Source organism: Equus asinus, chromosome X (assembly GCF_041296235.1).
Source record: "Equus asinus isolate D_3611 breed Donkey chromosome X, EquAss-T2T_v2, whole genome shotgun sequence".
In the NCBI taxonomy this organism is placed as follows: domain Eukaryota; kingdom Metazoa; phylum Chordata; class Mammalia; order Perissodactyla; family Equidae; genus Equus; species Equus asinus.
Window position 1 is genome coordinate 53674561 of NC_091820.1, and position 18716 is coordinate 53693276.

At 40.1% G+C, this 18716-nt stretch overlaps 1 protein-coding gene across 3 annotated transcripts in view; it reads right to left on the reverse strand.

Moving 5' to 3' along the window:
• OPHN1 (oligophrenin 1) overlaps positions 1–18716 on the reverse strand; it is a 496179-nt gene that overhangs the window by 26003 nt on the left and 451460 nt on the right. For all 3 annotated transcript variants that reach the window (XM_070502226.1, XM_070502227.1, XM_070502225.1), the window contains one exon: positions 5582–5729. In XM_070502226.1, the coding sequence (XP_070358327.1) occupies positions 5582–5729 (148 nt within the window). The remainder of the gene's footprint in view (positions 1–5581; positions 5730–18716) is intronic.

The window sequence follows — 18716 nt, forward strand, 5'->3', positions numbered from 1 at the left end:
TGGAGTCACAGGTCCCATCAAATAGGGAATTTTATTCAAGATCCGAGGATGATTTTCGTTACCACAATTCAGTAAAACCACAATACATCAAGATGTTTTATTCAAAGGGATATGTAATTCAAAAGGGACTTAAGAGCCCCTAAAGAATTGTATATTCTATTCTTTTTAAATAAAAACATCAGTTAATCCTTAAATATTTCTATTTCTCTCAAAAGTATTTTATAAAGATCGCTCAAATTTCAAGTTAATAAACTTAACAGAATTTAGCTTTTTTCTCCATCTTCATAAAGAAATCCCTGAGTAACCACGTTATGCTCTTCCCATAGCTTTTGTGGTCTACAATTTCTTGTAACAATAGTACTTGCTTTTCGGTTGTCCATACTCTTGCTGAAGATAGAGTTCATTGATCCTGTCAGGTAATAAGAGTTCAGTATCATTGCCTTTCCCCAACCAGCCATCCATTTCCATAAGAAAACAAACAGATCAGCTTCAGAAACTGCAGAGAACTGGGAGTGAATCGGTATCAGACAGGGAAGCCTCACAAACAGGCAAGTAGTCAACTGGGGGCCTCTTTTTCATGTGTGGGCAAGTCATGGGGAGGAGCCTTGATAAGATGCACACTAGTCCAGCAGGAGAAATAGATCAATTATTATAATACAAGTAGATCATGCAAATAAGTGCTATGAGGAGGACAGTGCTAATTCTGTCTGGAGGGATTGGAGAAGATCTTGCAAAAGAGGTAACATTTGAGCTGGGCCTTGAAGGACTGCAATAGGTGGAAGAAAAGGGAAAAGGGAATTTCAGACAGAGAACAACTTGGAGAAGCAAAAGATCATAGTTTGTCTAAGAAAATTTAAAATAAAAGTAAAAACTTTAGTGTGGCTTGAGTATAGGAACAAATTTTAGATGAAAAGTGTGGGTAGTTGGAGATGAGGTTGTTAAGGTGGATTGGGGCTATATCATGAAGGCTGTGTTCAGGAATATGAACTTTATCATTAGGCTGCAGAGGACTATAACTTTTTTCGCAGGGAAGTGGCATTATCACATATGTTTTTATAATATCCTTTTAGGTTCATTATGAAAAGTAGACTGGACCAGAGAGACTGGAGGTAAAGAGATTAGATAGGGAACTGCTGATGAGAAGGATCTAAACTGGAGCAGTAGCAGCAAAGAGAAACAGATTCAAGAGATGTTAAGTGGGTGGAATGGACAGGGCTTAGATATGGGAGTATGAAGGACGCCATGATGATGGTGTAAGGATTTACTGAAATATTATATACAAGAGGAATAACAAGTTTGGGGTAAGATAATGAAATGTTACTGGTAAAGAATGGTGATGAATAGAAGTATTGGTTCCTTCTCAAAATAGTGTTCAGATAAGTTGTAGGAAGTACAATATTATAATAGACAAATGAGCTCTGGAATAAGATGGATGCAAATTGCTGCTCTGTCATTTGGTAGCTGTGTGAATTGGGCAAACTACTCACCCTCTTTAAGCCTCCAATGCATTCACTATATTATAGATCTCAATATACCTACCTTACATGGAAAGTGATGAGGATTAAATGAGTATAGATTCACACCCAGTTAGGATGGCTAGAATTAAAAAGATAAGATATGGGAACAACCTAAGTGTCTGTTGATAGGTGAATGGATGAAGACAATGTGATATACATATGTATATATATGAATACTATTCAGAATTATAAAAGGATATCCTGTCATTTGCAACAACACAGATGAAGCTGGAAGACATTATGCTAATGGAAATAAGCCAGACACGAAGAGAAAAAAACTGCATGATCCCATTTCTAGGTGGACTCTAAAAAAGTCGAATACATAAAAGCAGAAAGTAGAATGGTGGTTACCAGGGGCGAGGAGATAAGGGAAATGGGGAGATGTTGCTTAAAGAGTACAAAGTTGCCGTTATGTAGGATGAATAAGTCTAGTGATCTAATGTACAATATGATGACTATAGTTAATAATACTATAATGAATACTGGAAATTTGCTAAGAGAGATTTCAGGTACTCTCATTCACAAAAGAAGTAGTAACTAGTGAGGAGATGACATGTTAATTAGCTTGACTGTAGTAATTATTTCACTTTGTAATGTGTGTATCAAATCGTCATGTTGTACACCTTAAAAATACACAATTTTTACTTAAAAATGAAGTGCCAAGTGTTGGCAAAGATATGGAGAAATTGGAACTCTCATCCATTTTTGGTGGGAAAGTAAAATGGTGCAGCTGCTTTAGAAAATAGCCGCTAAATAGTTCCTCAAAAGTCTAAACACACGACTCAGCAATTCCACTCCTAGGTATATACCCAAGATCATTGAAAACATACATCCACACAAAAACCTGTGAACAAATCTTCATAGTAGCATTATAGCCAAAAATTGGAAACAATCCAAGAGTCCATCAACTGATGAATGGGTAAACAAAATGTATATTTATATACTGCAATATTACTTATCCATAAAAAGGAATGAAGTATTGATATATGCTACATCATGGATGGACCTTGAAATCATTATGCTAAGGAGCCAGTCACAAAAAGACAACATATTGTATTATTCCATTTATATAAAATGTCCAGAATAGGCAAATCCATAGATACAGAAGGTATATTAGTGAATGCCAGGGATTGGGTTGGGGGGGGTGGTTATTGGGAGGTACAGGGTTTTTTAGGGTAATGCAGATATTCTAGAATTAGATGGCTGCACAAGCTTGTGAATATACTAAAAACCACTGACATACACTTTAAAAGGGTGACTTTTATGGCATATGAATTATATCTCATTTAAAAAAGTAAAAAACAAAACAAAACTAGACTGGGTGAGTCTCTTGGTGATCTTCTGGCATGAAGTCCTCATCACACAGAGGGGTAAACCAAGACCCAGAATGGGGAAATGACTAGCCCAAGTCACTCAGCAAGCTCGTGGCCAAGATGAAGTTAGACAGGTCTACTAACACCCAGTTCATTCATTTATCACATACATTTATTGAGGGCTTACAATATGTCAGGTACTGTGCTGGTACTAGGGATACAGAGTGAGAAAAAAATTTCTGCTAACATAGAGATTATATTCCCTGGTGTGTATTTGGGGATATTGTGAATAAACAAATAAATGAATTTTTATCTAATAAAAATGAGATTATGGAACAACAAAGTAGGCATTCAATGTTCCCTTCCACTTTCTCCTTCACAGAGGAGGTGGCATCATAATTTATCTTTTTAGATTGTGTATCCATTAACAAATTATTGTAGCAATAATTATTTTTAATACTTTGTATTTTAACTTTTATACTAGAGTCAAAAGAGATTTACACACCACTGTCACAGTATTAGAATATTCTAAATTTAACTACATTGTTATCTTCACCAATGATTTTTATACTTCTCTATGTTTCCATGTTGTTAATTAATGTCCATTTGTTTCAACCTGAAGAACCTCTTTGAACATTTCTTGTAAACCAGGTCCAGGGGTGATGAATTCCCTCAGCTTTTGTTTGTCTGGAAAAGTTTTATTTCTCCTTCATTTCTGAAGGACTGCTTTGTCAAATATAGTATTATTGGTTGGCAGCCTTTTCCTTTTACTACTTTGAATATATTATCCCACTCTCTCCTGGCCTGAAGGTTTCTGCTGAGAAATCTGCTCATAGTATTATGGGGGTTTCCTTGTATGTGATGACTCACTTTTCTCTTGCTGCATTCAAAATTCTCCCTTTGTCTTGGAATTTTTAGAATCTTATTATAATGTGTCTTGGTGAACATCTCTATGTTTGATCTATTTGGGTTTCTTTGGGCTTCATGGATCTAGATGTTCATTTCCCTCTTCAGATTTAAGAAGTTTTCTGTCATTATTTGTTTAAATAAGATTTCTACCCCTTTCTCTTTCTTGGCTCCTTCTGGGACTCTCATAATGTGTATATTGATTCATTAAGCAATGTCCCATAAGTCTCAGGTTTTCTTCACTCTTTTTTAATCTTTTTTCTTTTGATTCCTCTGAATGGGTAATTTCAAGTGAGAGCTCACTGCTTCTTTCTTCTGCTTGGTTGAGTTTGATGTTGAAACCCTTTACTGAATTTTTTAGTGCAGTAATTGTGTTCTTTAGTTTCAGAATTTGTTTGGCTCTTTATGGTTTCTACCACTTTATTGAATTTCTCAAGTATTGTTTTCCTGATTTTGTTTAGTTGTCTATCTATGTTCTCTTCTGGTTCACTGAATGTCTTTAAGACAACTATTTTGAATTTCTTCTCAGACAGTTTATAGGTCTCCATTTCATTAGGGTTGGTTCCTGGTGCTTTATTTTGTTCCCTTGATGGTGTCTTATCTCCCTTATTATTCCTGATCCTTGTGGCCTTGTGGTGGTGTTTGTCTATTTGAAGAAGTACGCACATCTTCCAGTCTTTACAGACTGGCTTTGGCAAGGAAAGCCTTTTACCAGTCAGCACAACCAGAGATTCTGGTCAAGCCAGCTGGTGTGTTCCACAGGTGGGCTTGCTGCTGGAGTCCTTGGACAGGCTGATCTGGTGCCTGAGTCAGTGGGTGGGCAAGCTTGAAACCTGGATGTGCAGGGGTGAGCTTAGAGTCTGGGGCCAGAGGATTGGTCTGGCACTGGGGCAGATCTGGAGGCTGGGTCCACAGAGAGCTGGCCTAGAGGCTGGGTCTGTGATTGCATCCTGGAGACTAGGGCTACCGGGGCTGGCCTGCAACCTAGGGCCATGGGGCCACTCTGGTGCAGTGGTATGCTTGGAATCCAAGTCTATAGGGGCAGGCCTGTAGCCTGGGACTGCAGGAAATGGCTTGGTTCTGGAGCAGGATTGGAACCTGGGTCTGTGGTGGCCAGCCTGGAGCCTGGGTCAATGGGGGGACGAGTTGGCACTGAAGCTCATTGGGGTAGGCCTGGTACTTGGCTCCAAGGTGAAGCTGGGTGCTTACTTCACTCTCTTTCCCCCATGTGGAGGGTATCCCTCTCTGCACTGTGCTATGTGAGCTTAGGGGAAGGGTGATGTGGATAATATGAAAATGTCCTTCTTACCACCTGCAGTGTATATTTTCTTATTTCTTTGCTTCACTCAGGTGCTGTAATCTCTCAGCTAGATTTCATAGCTCTCATGAAGGGATTTTCATGCATGGATGGTTGTTCAAATTGATGTTGTTCAAACTGATGCTACTGTAAGGGGAAAAGCACTGGAAACTCCTATTCAGCCATCTTGCTGATGTCACTCCTCCATGTTAGCTGAATTTGAATTTAAAATCTCAGAACATTCAGAAAACATTGCTCACCCACTTCAGTGTGTTGAGGTTCAGATCTAAGAACATTTTCGGTCCTCCACTGGTCTCCTAAGGGATCATGGTAGCTGGATTTACAGATACATCCCTGTCCTATCCACTACCAAAATACTAATTTGCTCTCTAGGCACAAATTTTACAAACCTTGCTTTGCCTGGCCCAGGAACCAGGAAAAGTCTACCCTTACATGAAGAAAAATGGCTACACCTCCACTTCTATCCTTTGATATCTTCTTTGTGTCTAATCACCATTAAGAAGCTAAGGGTGAATCTCAGTACTGACCTTCACTTTCATCCAGGGAAGAAGTATAGAAAACTGTCCTTTCCCGCAGCAAGCGCTTTGAAATCGTGATTGGTTTGTGCCTTCTTGCTGTCACTCGAGGCGGAGGCACTGGGGGTGCAGCACTTTCCTCAGGTGGACCTGAATAGATCTGTAAGAGCGGGAATAGTTCCAGGAAACAATAAGAAAGATCAAGTTTTTGTCTCCCTAATGCTAACTACCAGTCAATGCCCACCAGCATTACATCTAGAGTCTGCCATAGCAATTCTAATATGACTCCAGGAATTGGGGGTATTTTCTTAATCACTCTCACTACCAGCAAGTGTTTAGAGATCTCCTATCATATTATAGGCGCAGGACCTGGTACTTCTCAGTGTGGAGGAAAGAATGCAGACAAAAACTGCAACATCAGTACTGGATTTTCCACTTACAGCCTAGGAAACCTTAGGCAAGTCACCTCCCATCTCTGAGCCTTAGCTTTCTCATCTGTAACACGGGGAGAGAACCACCTACTTCACAGGGTGTTGTGAGAATCAAGTGAAAAGTGTAGTCAAGATACATTGTATGGGTAGGGGTGGGGTGTGGAAAGTGACTAAAAACACCCATGTGCACTCAATGTTTCTGAAAGGATACCAAAGAAACTGGTTATATTGTTTGCCTCAAGATAGGAATGATGAGTGGCTGAGGAAAAGATGGTGGAAAATTTATTTTTCATTGCTATATCATTTTTATCTTTTAAAATTTCATACCATATATGCATTACTCATTCAAAAAAGAAAGGTTAAAAACAAAGTGCCTTGAAAGATGTAAAAAGTGCTGGATGAATGAGGGTGGAGCTGTGATTAGAATTTTTATATAGTGTCTCATATGGACTTGAGGATCTTCCTGTCCATGGGAGATTGACCTTTTGGGCCAGAGCACACACACTTTTGGAAGACACACACATGTGGTGAGGGAGGAAGGGGACCATTGTCCAGAGAAATAATGAAATCAACCCCAATGATTAGTGCAAACAGAAATGTCAGAGCCCAACATTCTATCAAGCAAGAGTCAACATAAGCTGCATAGTCACATGATTCAGAACACAAGACAAGCCTGTGTAAAATCTGGGCAACGATAGAGAAAAATGCAAGAATAATCACAAGGCAGTACATGTCTCAATGTCTCATGGAGTAGGGAAGAAAGAATATAACATAACAGCAAGCAGATGAGTTTTGAGATGGTACAATTTTAGGTCATAGTTCTGGTTCTACCACCATTAGTAATAATATTCTAAATAACTACTATTTTGTGAGCATCTCCTTAGGCACTGTAGTAGTTGTTACAAATATTTGCTGCTATTTATCAAATACACCAGGGCCTTTGAACTCAGTACTTTTACCTGGAGTGCTCTTCCTTCAGATATCCCTATAGCTTGCCCTCTCAATTCCAGTAGGATTGTGATCAAATAGACTCCTCTCGGTGAGTCTTTCACTCACTGAGGCAAATGTATCTAAAATTTTGACATGCCTCCCTCCACCCATTGCTTCCTATCCCCCTTCTCTGTTTAAGTTTTTTTTCTCCTTAGCATTTCTTATTAGTCTCTAACATGGTATATTGTGCTTATTTTTTTGGTTTTCCTCTGTCCTCCCACTCAATTGTAAGTTATATGGAAGTGTTATCATCATGTTCACTGCTATATCTACAGCAACTAGGAGAGTGACTCAAATCGCTGGGCCAAAAGAAAAACACCTTTAAAATTTTGATATCAAAGGCCAAATTGTCCTCTGAAGAGACCATAATGGTTACTTCCATTTCCAGCCAAGATAGGGCAAAAGGGATTAGATTTTCATTGTCAGCCTGAAACAATTAAAAAACTAGAAAAAATACATGTAACAATGGTTTTCAAGGCCTTGGAAATCTGGCAATGAAGGACAGTGACCCATGAGAGACAGGAAAAACAAATGAAGTGAGCTCCGTGATTGTCCCAGTTTACAGCCTGGAGAGAACCTGAAGGCCTTAATGCAGGAAATGGTACCCAGGGGGAGCCCAGAAGTCTCTCCTATGTTGAAGACATTGAGTTGCAAGAATGGGGAGGGCAAGGAATTGAGAGTTTTCAGGGCAGAGTACCAGAGAGTAGATAGCTGCACAGAGAGCTCTGGAGATCTGCAGGGGTCCTCTTTAAGACTTTAGCTGAGTAGTGATCAATACATATGTGTGAGGCAAGAGCCACATGACAGAATTGGAGGGAACAACTATCTAAGATCACACAGTTCCTGGAAGACTCCTATTCTCACCAGCCACAGTGGAAAATCAAACAATTCATAGGACACTGGGTAGAGTACACAGACAAGTTTTGCCTCATTAGTGAAGAAAAATTAAACCTAGACTAAACACTCTTCTTTTTCTGCCTAACAAAGCCTAAGAGAAATACTTGAAAGCATCAAGCTGTTTTCAAATAACTGTATCCCAGAAAAAAAAGCTCAAGAATATTATTTAGAGGAATACAAAAACGGTCCAAATCCAAGAAGGTAAAATTAACAATGTCTTGCATCCAATAAAAAATTACCAGAAATAAAACATAGCCCTTTTCCAATTTTGGTGTTTTTTTGTTTCTTTTTCTTGCCTAATTTCCCTGTCTAGCACTCCAATACTATGTTGAATAGGAGTGGTGAGAGTGAGCACCCTTGTCTTGTTCCTAATTTTAGTGGGAAGGCTGTCCACCTTTGACCATTGAGCTGTGGGTTTGTCGTATGTGGTCTTTGCTATGGTAAGATACGTTCCTTCTATACAGAATTTGTTGAGAGTTTTTATCATGAAAGGATATCGAATTTTGGCAAACGCATTTTCTGCATCTATTGAGATAATCATATGATTTTTATTTTTCATTTCATTACTGTAGTGTATCACACTTATTGGTTTGCACATGTTGAGTCCTCCTTGTTGCATCCCAGCAAAGATGTTGTTGCATCCTAGGGGTAAATCGTACTTGATCATGGTGTACGATCCTTTTAATGTGCTGTTGAATTTGGTATGCTAGTATTTATTGAGAATTTTTGGATCCATATTCATCACATATACTTTATAGTTCTTTTTTTTCTTTTGTAGAGTCTTTATCTGGCTTTGGTATCAGGGTAATGTTGGCCTTATAAATGAGTTTGGAAGCATTCCCACCTTTTCAATTTTTCTGAAGTTTAAGAAGAATTGGCATTAACTCTTTTAATGTTTGGTAGAATTCACCACTGACACATCTAGTCCTGGGCTTTTATTTGTTGGGAGATTTCTGATACTAATTCAATCTTTTAACTTCTTATTAGTCTGTTCAGATTCTCTATTTCTTCATGATTCAGTCTTGGTAGGTTGTATATTTCTAGGAGTTTATCTAGTTTTTCTAGGTTATCCAATTTGTTGGTGTACAATTATTCATAGTAGTCTCTTATTATCCTTTGTATTTCTATGGTGTCTCCTCTTTCATTTCTGATTTTATATATTTGTCTTCTCTCTTTATTTCTTAGTCTAGCTAAAGGTTTGTCAGTTTTGTTTACCTTTTCAAAGACCAGCTCTTAGTGCCATTGATCTTTTCTATGTTTTTCTGGTCTCCACTTCATTGATTTCTGATCTTTGTTATTTCCTTCCTTTCGCAAACTTTGGGCTTAGTTTGTCCTCCTTTTTCTAGTTTCTTGAGGTGTAAAGTTAGGTTGTTTATTTGTGATCTTCCTTTTTTCTTAATATAGGTGTTTATCACTATAAAATTCCCTCTTAGAACTGCTTTCCTGCATCCTACAAGTATTGATACGTTGTTTTTCCATTGTCATTTGTTTCAAGATATTTTTTGACTTCCCTTTTGATTTCTTCCTTGACCCATTGTTTTTTTAGGATTGTGTTGTTTAATTACCACATATTTGTGAATTTTCCAGTTTTATTCCTCTTATTGATTTCTAGTTTCACACTACTGTGGCCAGAAAAGATACTTAGTATGATTTCAATTTTTTAATATCTACCAAGGCTTGTTTTGTGACTTAACATATCATCTATCCTAGAGAATGTTTCATGTGCACTTGAGAAGAATGTGTATTGTGTTGCTGTTGAGTGGAATGTTCCATATATATTCATTATGTTCCTTTTGTATAAGGCATAGTTCAAGTCTAATGTTTCTTTATTGATTTTCTGTGTGTATGATCTATGCATTGTTGAAGTGGGGTATCCAAGTCTCCTGCTATTATTTTATTGTTGTCTATTTCTCCCTTCAGATCTGTTAGTATTTGATTAATATATTTAGCTGCTCCAATGTTGAGTGTAGATATATTTACAATTGTTATATCCTCTTGATGAATATACTATTTTGTCATTGTCTAATGACCCTATTTCTCTCCTGTTACAGTCTTTGGCTTAAAGTTAACTTTGTATGATATAAGTATAGCGATCCCTGCTTTCTTTTGGTTTCCATTTGCATGGAATAATTTTTTCCATGCCTCCACTTTGATCCTATGTATGTCCTTAAACTTGAAGTGAGTCTCTTGTAGGCAGCATATTGTTGGGTCTTACTTTTAAACCATTCAGCCACTGTATGCCTATTGATTGAAGAATTGAATCCATTTACGTTTAAAGTAATTATTGACAGGTACAGATTTACTAATTCTATCTTAATAATTGTTTCTGGCTGTTTTGTAATTCCCTTGCTCTTTTTCTCCTCTCTTGCTGTGTTTCTTCTTGTGAAATTGATCATTTTCCATAATGGTATATTTTGATTTCCTTCTCTTTATCTTTTGTGTATCTACTGTAGGTTTTTGCTTTGTGGTTACCATGAGGCTTCCATAAACAAAAATACAGATATAACAGTCTACTTAAAACTGATAACAACTTATCTTCAACCACATACCAAACCTCTACTATTTTACACCTCCCGCCCATATTTTATGTTTTGGATGTCACAATTTGCCTCTTCTTATATTGTGTATGCATTAACAAATTATTGTAGCTAAAGTTAACTTTAATACTTTTATCCTTTTACCTTTATATTAGAACTATATGATTAACACATCACCATATTACAGTATTAGAGTATTCTTAATTTGACTATACACCTACCTTTACCAGTAGGTTTTATATTTTCGTATATTTTTGTATTACTAATTAGCATCCTTTCATTTCAGCTTGAAGAACTCCTTCAGTATTTCTTATATGGCAGGTCTAGTGTTGATAAACTCCTTCAGCTTTTGTTGTTTGGTAAAGTCTTTATCTATCCTTCATTTCTGAAAGACAGATTTGCTGGGTAAATTACTCTTGGTTGGCAGTTTTTTTCTTCATCACTTTGCATATATCATCCAGCACTCTCCTGGCCTGCAAAGTGTCTGTGTCGTCTGAGAAATCTGCTGATAGCCTTATAAGGGTTCCTTTATATGTGAGGGATTTTTTTCTCTTGCTTCTTTTAAAATTATCTCTTTGCCTTTGATATTAGTTTCATTATAATGTGTCTTGGAGAAGATTGTTTTGGCTTGACATTTTGAGGTGACTTCTTAGCTTCATAATTCTCTCCCCTGATTTGAGAAGTTCTCAGCCATTATTTCTTTAAATAAGCTTTCTCCAATTCTTCTCCTTCTGGGACTTCTGGGACTCCAATAATGCATAGATTGCTTCTTTTAATGGATCTCATAATTCACATAGACTATCTTCACTCTTTTTCATCCTTTCTTCTTTTTGCTCCTCTAACTGGATGATTTTCAAATTACCTGTATTCTAATCCATTAATTCTTTATTCTGTTTTCTTGAGTGTGATGTTGAAGCTCACTATTAAATTCTTCAGTTCAGTCACTATTTCTTCAACTCTAGAACTTCTGTTTCTCTTTTAATGGTTTCTGTTTAGTTGCTGAACTTCTCATTTTGTTCATGTATTGTTTTTCTAATTTCATTTAGTTTTCTATCTGCGTTTTCTTGTAGTTTACTAAATTTCTTTAAGAGGCTTATTCTAAATTCTTTGTCAGACCATTTCTAGGTCTTCATTTCTTTAGGGTCAATTAGGAGCTTTACTAGTTTCCTTTGGTGGTATCATGCACCCTTTACTCATGATTCTTGTGGCCTTGGATTGGTGTCTATGCATTTGACAAAGTAGGCATCTTCTCCAGTCTTGACAGACTGGCTTCAGCAAGCAATGCCCTTCAACAGCCAGCCTATAATGAGATTCTGGGTGGGCCATCTTGTGGTGTCTTTGGGGAGGCTTGCTGTTGGAGTCCTTAGGCAGGCAGGTCTGGTGTCCAGGTCAGCAGGTAGGCAGGCCTCGTGCTTGGGTCCACAGGGACAAGCCTGGGTCCTGGGTCCAAGCGTGTGGCCCTGGAGCTTGGGTTCACTGGTGTGGGCCTGATCCTTGAGTCTGCAGTGCTGAGCCTGTGATCTGGGTTCACGTGGGTGAACCTAGATCCGTGTCCACAGGGGCAGACCAGGTTTGGGGGATCACTGGAGTGGGCCTTGCATCTGGGTCCATAGGGACTGTTCTGGTGCTGGACAGGCCAGGAGTCTAGTTTCACAGGAACTGGCTTCAAGGTTGGGACCATTGGGGTTGGCCTGCCACTAAGGCAAGTCTGGAATCTAGGGCTATGGAAGTTGGCCTGTAATCTGGCGGTTTGGGAGCCAGCCTGGGGTTTGGGTCTATAGGGCCTAGACTGATGCTAGGGCAGGCCAGGAGCCTAGGTCTGTGAGAGTCAGCGGCTAGGCTGGGGCTGCAGGTGCTGGCCTGGCACTGAGGTGGGCCAGGAGCCTGGTCTAGAGGAGCCCACTTGGAGTCGGAGTTGTAGGGGTACTCCTGGCATTGAAGTGGGCCAGGAGCTAGGTCGGCAGGAGCCAGTCTGGAGGCTAGGTCTGTGGGAGCTGGCTAGTTCTGGAATGGGCCAGGAGACTGGGTACACAGGATCCCACTGGGACCTGGTGACATGGGAAATGGCTGGCACTGGGGTAGGCAAGGAGCTTGGGTTTGTGAGAGCCCACCATCTGCTTGGTGCCTTGGGAGTTCCCTGGGGATGTGAGAGCTGGGTGATGTCAGTGTGGTTTGGGAACTTGGATTTGCAAGAACCTGCTGGGAACCTGGTGCTACAGGAGTTGTCTAAGGCAGCAGGAACTGTCTGACCACAGAAGCTGGCAGATACCTGGGTGGGCAAGGGGCCTGGGTTTGCAGGAGCCTCCCAAGAGCCTGGGGCCATGGGAGACACCTAGGTCTGCAGGACTTGGCTTGGTGCTGGGGCAGGCCAGCACTGGGGTCCTTGGTGAAGTCAGGTGCTTATTTCATTCTTCTTCCATGGGGAGTGTGTTTCTCTCCACACTGGGCTGCCAGGGAGTGGGGGAGGGATGATAGGGGTAATGTGACTATATCTTTCCTCCTCAATGTGTCTTTTCTTATTACAGTGCTTCACTCACATGTTGTAATCCTTCACCTAGATTCCTCAGTTCTTGTGAAGTATTTTTGTGTGCAGACAGTTGTTCAAACTGATGTTTTAGGGAAGAGACTGGTGCTAGAAATTCCTATATTGCCATCTTGTTGATGTCACTCCACAATCCCCTGGCCTCCATTTCTTCACATCCCATTTGCTTCTCAATCCGGTCTCTGCCCACATCACTCTCCTATAACTCTTTCCACAATGATCACCAGTAATCTCCTAATTGCCAAATCCAATGGGTATTTGTCAATCATTATTTTCACTTTACTCCAGCACTTGATACAGTTGACATTCCTGCTCTAAAAATGCCTTACCCTTTAATTTTCTAAATAACCATATCCCTACCTCTCTGAACACCACTCAGTCTCTTTCACTGGCTTTTCCTAAATGTGATCTTCCCTAAGATTGTGCTCTAAGTCCTCTAATGATCTCACTACTCTAGACTCATTTTCCCTCTCAACAATTTCATTCACTGTCATGGCTTGCACTACCAGCTTTCTCTAATGATTTCTATACCAATATATCTAATTGCCTGCTCAATACTGCCATCTGGATATCCTAGAAGCATCTCAACCTCAACATTTCCAAAACTAAACACATTTAACTGTTTCCTTATAACTGTTTATTACTTAAAACAATGCTGGTTTCCAAGCCAGAAATCTGGACATTATAATCCTAGCATCTTCCCTTTCTCTCACATCCCACATCCATTTAGTCATCAAGTTCTATTAATTATGTTTCCTTAATATCTCTCTAATCTATGCTCTCTGCTCACTGTCATTACCTTAGTTCAGAACCTCATCATCTCTCTCTAATATTACTACAATGGTCTCCTAACTGTTCTCTATGCCTCCTGTCAGTCTTTCATTTAATCTGTCTACCAAACTATGGATAGAGTGACCTTTCTAAATTCAAAATATAACTATGTTACTCCTCTGCTTAAAATATTTCAGTGACTCCTCACTATCTTCGAGACAAAGTCCAAATTCCTTAGGTAGCACACAAGACACAACGTGCCCCATAATCTGGCCCCTGCCTGCAATCCCCAGTCTCATTTCCCGTATTCTTACATTCACCCTATACTACAGCCATATTGAATTATTATAGTTCTTTACATGCCATGTTTTCTCATTCCTGTGTGCATACAGAGTTCTCCATGCTTAGAATATCTTTCCCTCTTATGACGGAGGCTGCTAGTTGCTTGCCAGTATCCTTCCCCTCTTCTTTATTTTACTAATAGAAGTCACTGAGTTTTAGTTGCATACCCATGCCTACATTTCCTAGCCTCCCCTGCAGCTAGGTAAGGCCACGTATTTAAGTTATAGACAATAGAATGCAAGTGAAAGTGATGTGTGCAAACTTACAGATCATATTTTTATAAAACAATTTTCTGCATTCCATTCTGTCTCTTTTTCCCTTCTCTTTGGGTGGTAAATGGAGGCTAACTGAAACAGGTATCTAGGATCCATAGATAGAGATCAAGTGGTGAGGATGGCAGAGATTCCCCACCAATTTTGAACTGTTCACCTCTGGACTTTTACATGAGAGAGAAATGAACTTCTCTCTAACTTACTTAAGCCACTGAATTTGCAATTCTCTTTGTTACAGGAAGTTAGCCTGTATCTTACTTAATCCACCTTCTTTAACTTTTGGGACTCAATTCATGCATTATCCACTGTATGAAGCCTTCTCTAACTCCCAAAACAGAGATATGTTCCCTTTCCATGTGCTCCTATAGCATCTGATGTACACCTTCATCACACTAGTCATCACATTGTATCCTGAGTGTTAGTTGGTCCAAATTCCCTGCCAGTATCATGAGCTTCATGACAGTAGATATTTTTGTCTCATTCATCTGTAGAAGTTAGGACCCTACTGGGGCACCAGGAAAAGGGCAGTAGCTCAATGACAATTTTTATAATGAATGAATGACTTGGGGCTGCCAGGCCCCTCAAGGCTTATTCAATAATAGAACCTTTTCTCGCTTACTCCTTTTCCAACTAGAAATGGGAAAAGAGAGTATAACATAGAGATTAAAGAGTCAGCTTTGAGTTAGAATCAGTTGTATTGAGGCCTTGCCACTTATTAGCTGTGCAACTTTGGGCAAGGTACTTAAAATATATGAGCCTCAAACTTGAGGATCAGTTTGCACTTTGCAAATCTCAGGTGCAAAATGAGGGTAATAATACCATCTACCTCAAAGGGTTGGTGTGATGATTGAATGAGAAAATATATGTAAAGAGCCTAGTCTGGAACATATTAAGCATTCAATAAATGGTAACTATTCTAACTATTAGCAACTCTAAAACGGACTTAAACTCATGTTTCCTTGGAGAGAAGGGCAAAGGAGAGGGGAGCTGAAGGGAGGGAGGGAAGAAGTGAGGGAGGCAAGAAGGTTGAGATTGGAGCAATAAGAGGTGAAGTGGTTATGTGCCATGCAAATCAGGGGTTTAGGACTTGTTGGTTCTTCAAGGTTTCTGGCAGCCTAATGATTTTATTTCCCTCCTCCAGTTACACAAATTATTCACTTCTCATTGAGAAAACTCCTTCCTCATAGCCTGCTCTCCTTCAAGGAGCTACCCAGGCCCCAAGATGGATATGGGCTCATTAACTTCCAGGGTTTGTAATGACAGCTGCCAAATCCACCTGGACAGGGTGCTGTCTACAGTTCCTGTCTCCTCCAAGTAGACTGAGACATTGGTTGGGAGCCTTCTGAGATCAGTTCTGCCAATGTGCTGTAGGCAGGGCTCAGGGAAGATGCTAGGTAGGCTTAAAACCACACTCTCTCTAAATGAGAAAAGTCTAGAAAAACAGGGGAAACTTCCTGTTGTGTATCCTCTCTAAAATTAAAACATGGCCTGGATAACCCTACACTCAACATGGATTGCAACATCCTCCCCAAAGCTGGCCTACAGATGTAAACCTTGGAGCCAAGCTTTAATTTGGAAATATTGGCAATTATTGTGGTAGGAAGAATACACTTACCTCTCTCTCTGTTCTATGGGCCCTCCAAAGGCCTCACTTCACATCTATTTTTAAATGATGAGAATTAACCTATGTGTTACTGCTATTCCCTTAGAGAAGAGAAATGGAGTAAATGGTCCTCCTTGCTCCTTTCTCTTAGCCATTTTGCCCTCAACATGCCAAGTAGACTTCTACTCAGGGCCTTTGCACTTGCTGTTAACTATTCCTGGAACTGCTCTTCCCCAAGATATCCACCATGGCTTTTACCCTTTCTTTATTCAGTTCTCTGCCTAAATATCGTATTAATACCACCTTCTATAAGATAATCCCTTATATTGCTTTATTTTTCTTCAGCACACTTATGACTACCTGACAAATATATCAAATTGTTTATCATCTGTCTCTCCCCAGTAGAATATAAGATCCATGAAATAAAGGCCTTTGTTTTGTTTACAAGTGTATCCCCAGTGCCTAGAAATTTGCCCAGTATGTAATAAGAATTTAGGGAAAGATGTCAGCATCACGGCAGAGTGACTTGCTCCCTTTGTCTCTCCCTTCTAAGTTACAATCAGTAGGACATCCATAGACCAACAAAGGATTCTCTGCACAGCACACCAGAATGCCCAAGAGATCCCTACATCTATTCATCTGAAGGTGGGTGGACTACACTTTCTGGAGGTGGTGGAACCAGGGTAGCAGTGGTGGCAGCTCCTAAGGCTGGAGGCTCCAGGAACTGCAGCCTTTCCTGTGACCAAAGGCACCAGGAAGTGCAGTAATACCTGTGAATGGAGGCCCCAGGAATGCAGGCAGCCCAAGCTCCTGGAGACACCAGGAACTGCTGCAAGGCCTATGACCAGAGGTTCTGGGAACAGGGACGATACCTGCAACCCAGCCCTCACACACTCCACGAGGTGGTGGTGCCTCCAACACCAGCCCTTCCAGCAACAGAGGCTGCGTACAAGACCCCAGGCCCCTGGCAGCAGTGGCGGTGCCAGTGACATGAGGTTCCAGGAACCATGCTGGTGTCTGAGACCAGAGGCTTCGGGAACCCCAGCAGTGCTTGCAACCCAGGTACCCCGCCCCCCACGATGGTTGGGGTGTTGCCTATGATCTTGACCCACCTGGAAGTGCGGTGACACCCACGAACCCAGTGCCTCCAGAAGTGGTGGTGCCAGTACCCAGGAGCAACAGTGAAGGCAGTGCACATCGCAGGAGCACCTGAGCTCAGAGAGCCAGTTAATAGCAACAGCAGAGCCCATGATCTCAGTCCCCCTCAGCTGCAGCAGCACCTGCAACTTTGGCCCCCTCCCACCTGTATAGCAGTGGCACCTGGAGACTCAACAAATCCAGACATAGCAGAGGTGCCCGTGACTCTGGCTCCTGTTCCACTCTCCCCCTGAGTCCCCACTTTAGTGGGGGAACACAAACACAGCGGATCCCAGAAGCAGCAGAGGTACTTGCTTCAGGGAAAGGTAAATCAAAACTACAATGAGATATCACCTCAATCACATCAGAATGGCTATAATTAACAAGACAAGAAATAACAAGTTTTGGAGAGGGTATAGAGAAAAGGGAAGCCTCATACACTTCTGGTGGGAATGTAAACTGGTGCAGCCACTAAGGAAAACAGTATGGAGATTTCTCAAAAAATTAAGAATAGAAATACCATTTGATCCAGTTATTCCACTTCTGGATATTTACCCAAAGAACACAAAACACTAATTTGAAGATATATACACCCCTATGTTCACTGCAGCATTATTCACAATAGCCAAGACTTGGAAGAAACCTAAGGGTCCATCAATGGTTCAATGGGTAAACAAGATGTGGGATATATATACAACGGCATACTATTCAGCCATAAAAAACATGAAGTCATGCCACTTGTGACAACATAGATGGACGTTGACAGTGTTATGCTAAGCAAAATAAGTCAGTCAGAGAAAGACAACTGGTGTATGATTTCACTCATTTGTGGAAGACAGACCAAAAAAACACATAGATATGGACAATAGATCGGTAGTTACCAGAGGGGAAGGGGGTGACAGGAGGGTGAAAGGAGTAAAGGGGCACACGTGTAGGGTGATGGATAAAAACTGGACTGTTGGTGGTGAATATGATGCAGTCTATACAGAAGTCAAAATATAATGATGTACACCTGAAATTTATATAATGTTGTAAACCAATGTGTCCTCAATAAAAAAATAATATAAAAAACAAAATAAGTTAAAAAATAATTATTTAAAAAATACTCATGTTTACCTCTATTTGCTTTCTATACTAAATTGTAATAAAAAATAAAAGTTTAATAAATTAAAAAAAGAATTTAGTAAGTACCTATTAAATTAATGGATATCATTAGTTCTTTTAAAATAGGACTACAAACTACAGATATAACTAGTGGGCTTGCAAAGGAAAACCTGAGAAAATCTCCATAGTTTCTCTTAAGAGGGGAGAGATGATGGACCTATGATCTCTGGACTTATTTTTGACAGCCCATTTTAATGAGGGGAAAACTTTTAGAGATGAAAAGAGAGTTAAGAGAGGCCAAGAAAAGAAACCTACCTGTTCTACTCAATTCCTTGCTGACTTCTTGAGTATCCATGAAAAGACTTCTGAGAAAGGAATAACCATATACCCTCTGAAGATAGAAGAAACAAATGCTAAAGGAATGGGAAACTCATAGTATGTGGTTTTCTTTTAGGGATGGATGGGGCCAAATGCCAGGTGGCACAGGATACAAAACTAGCTCCTCTGCATCTCATGGAACC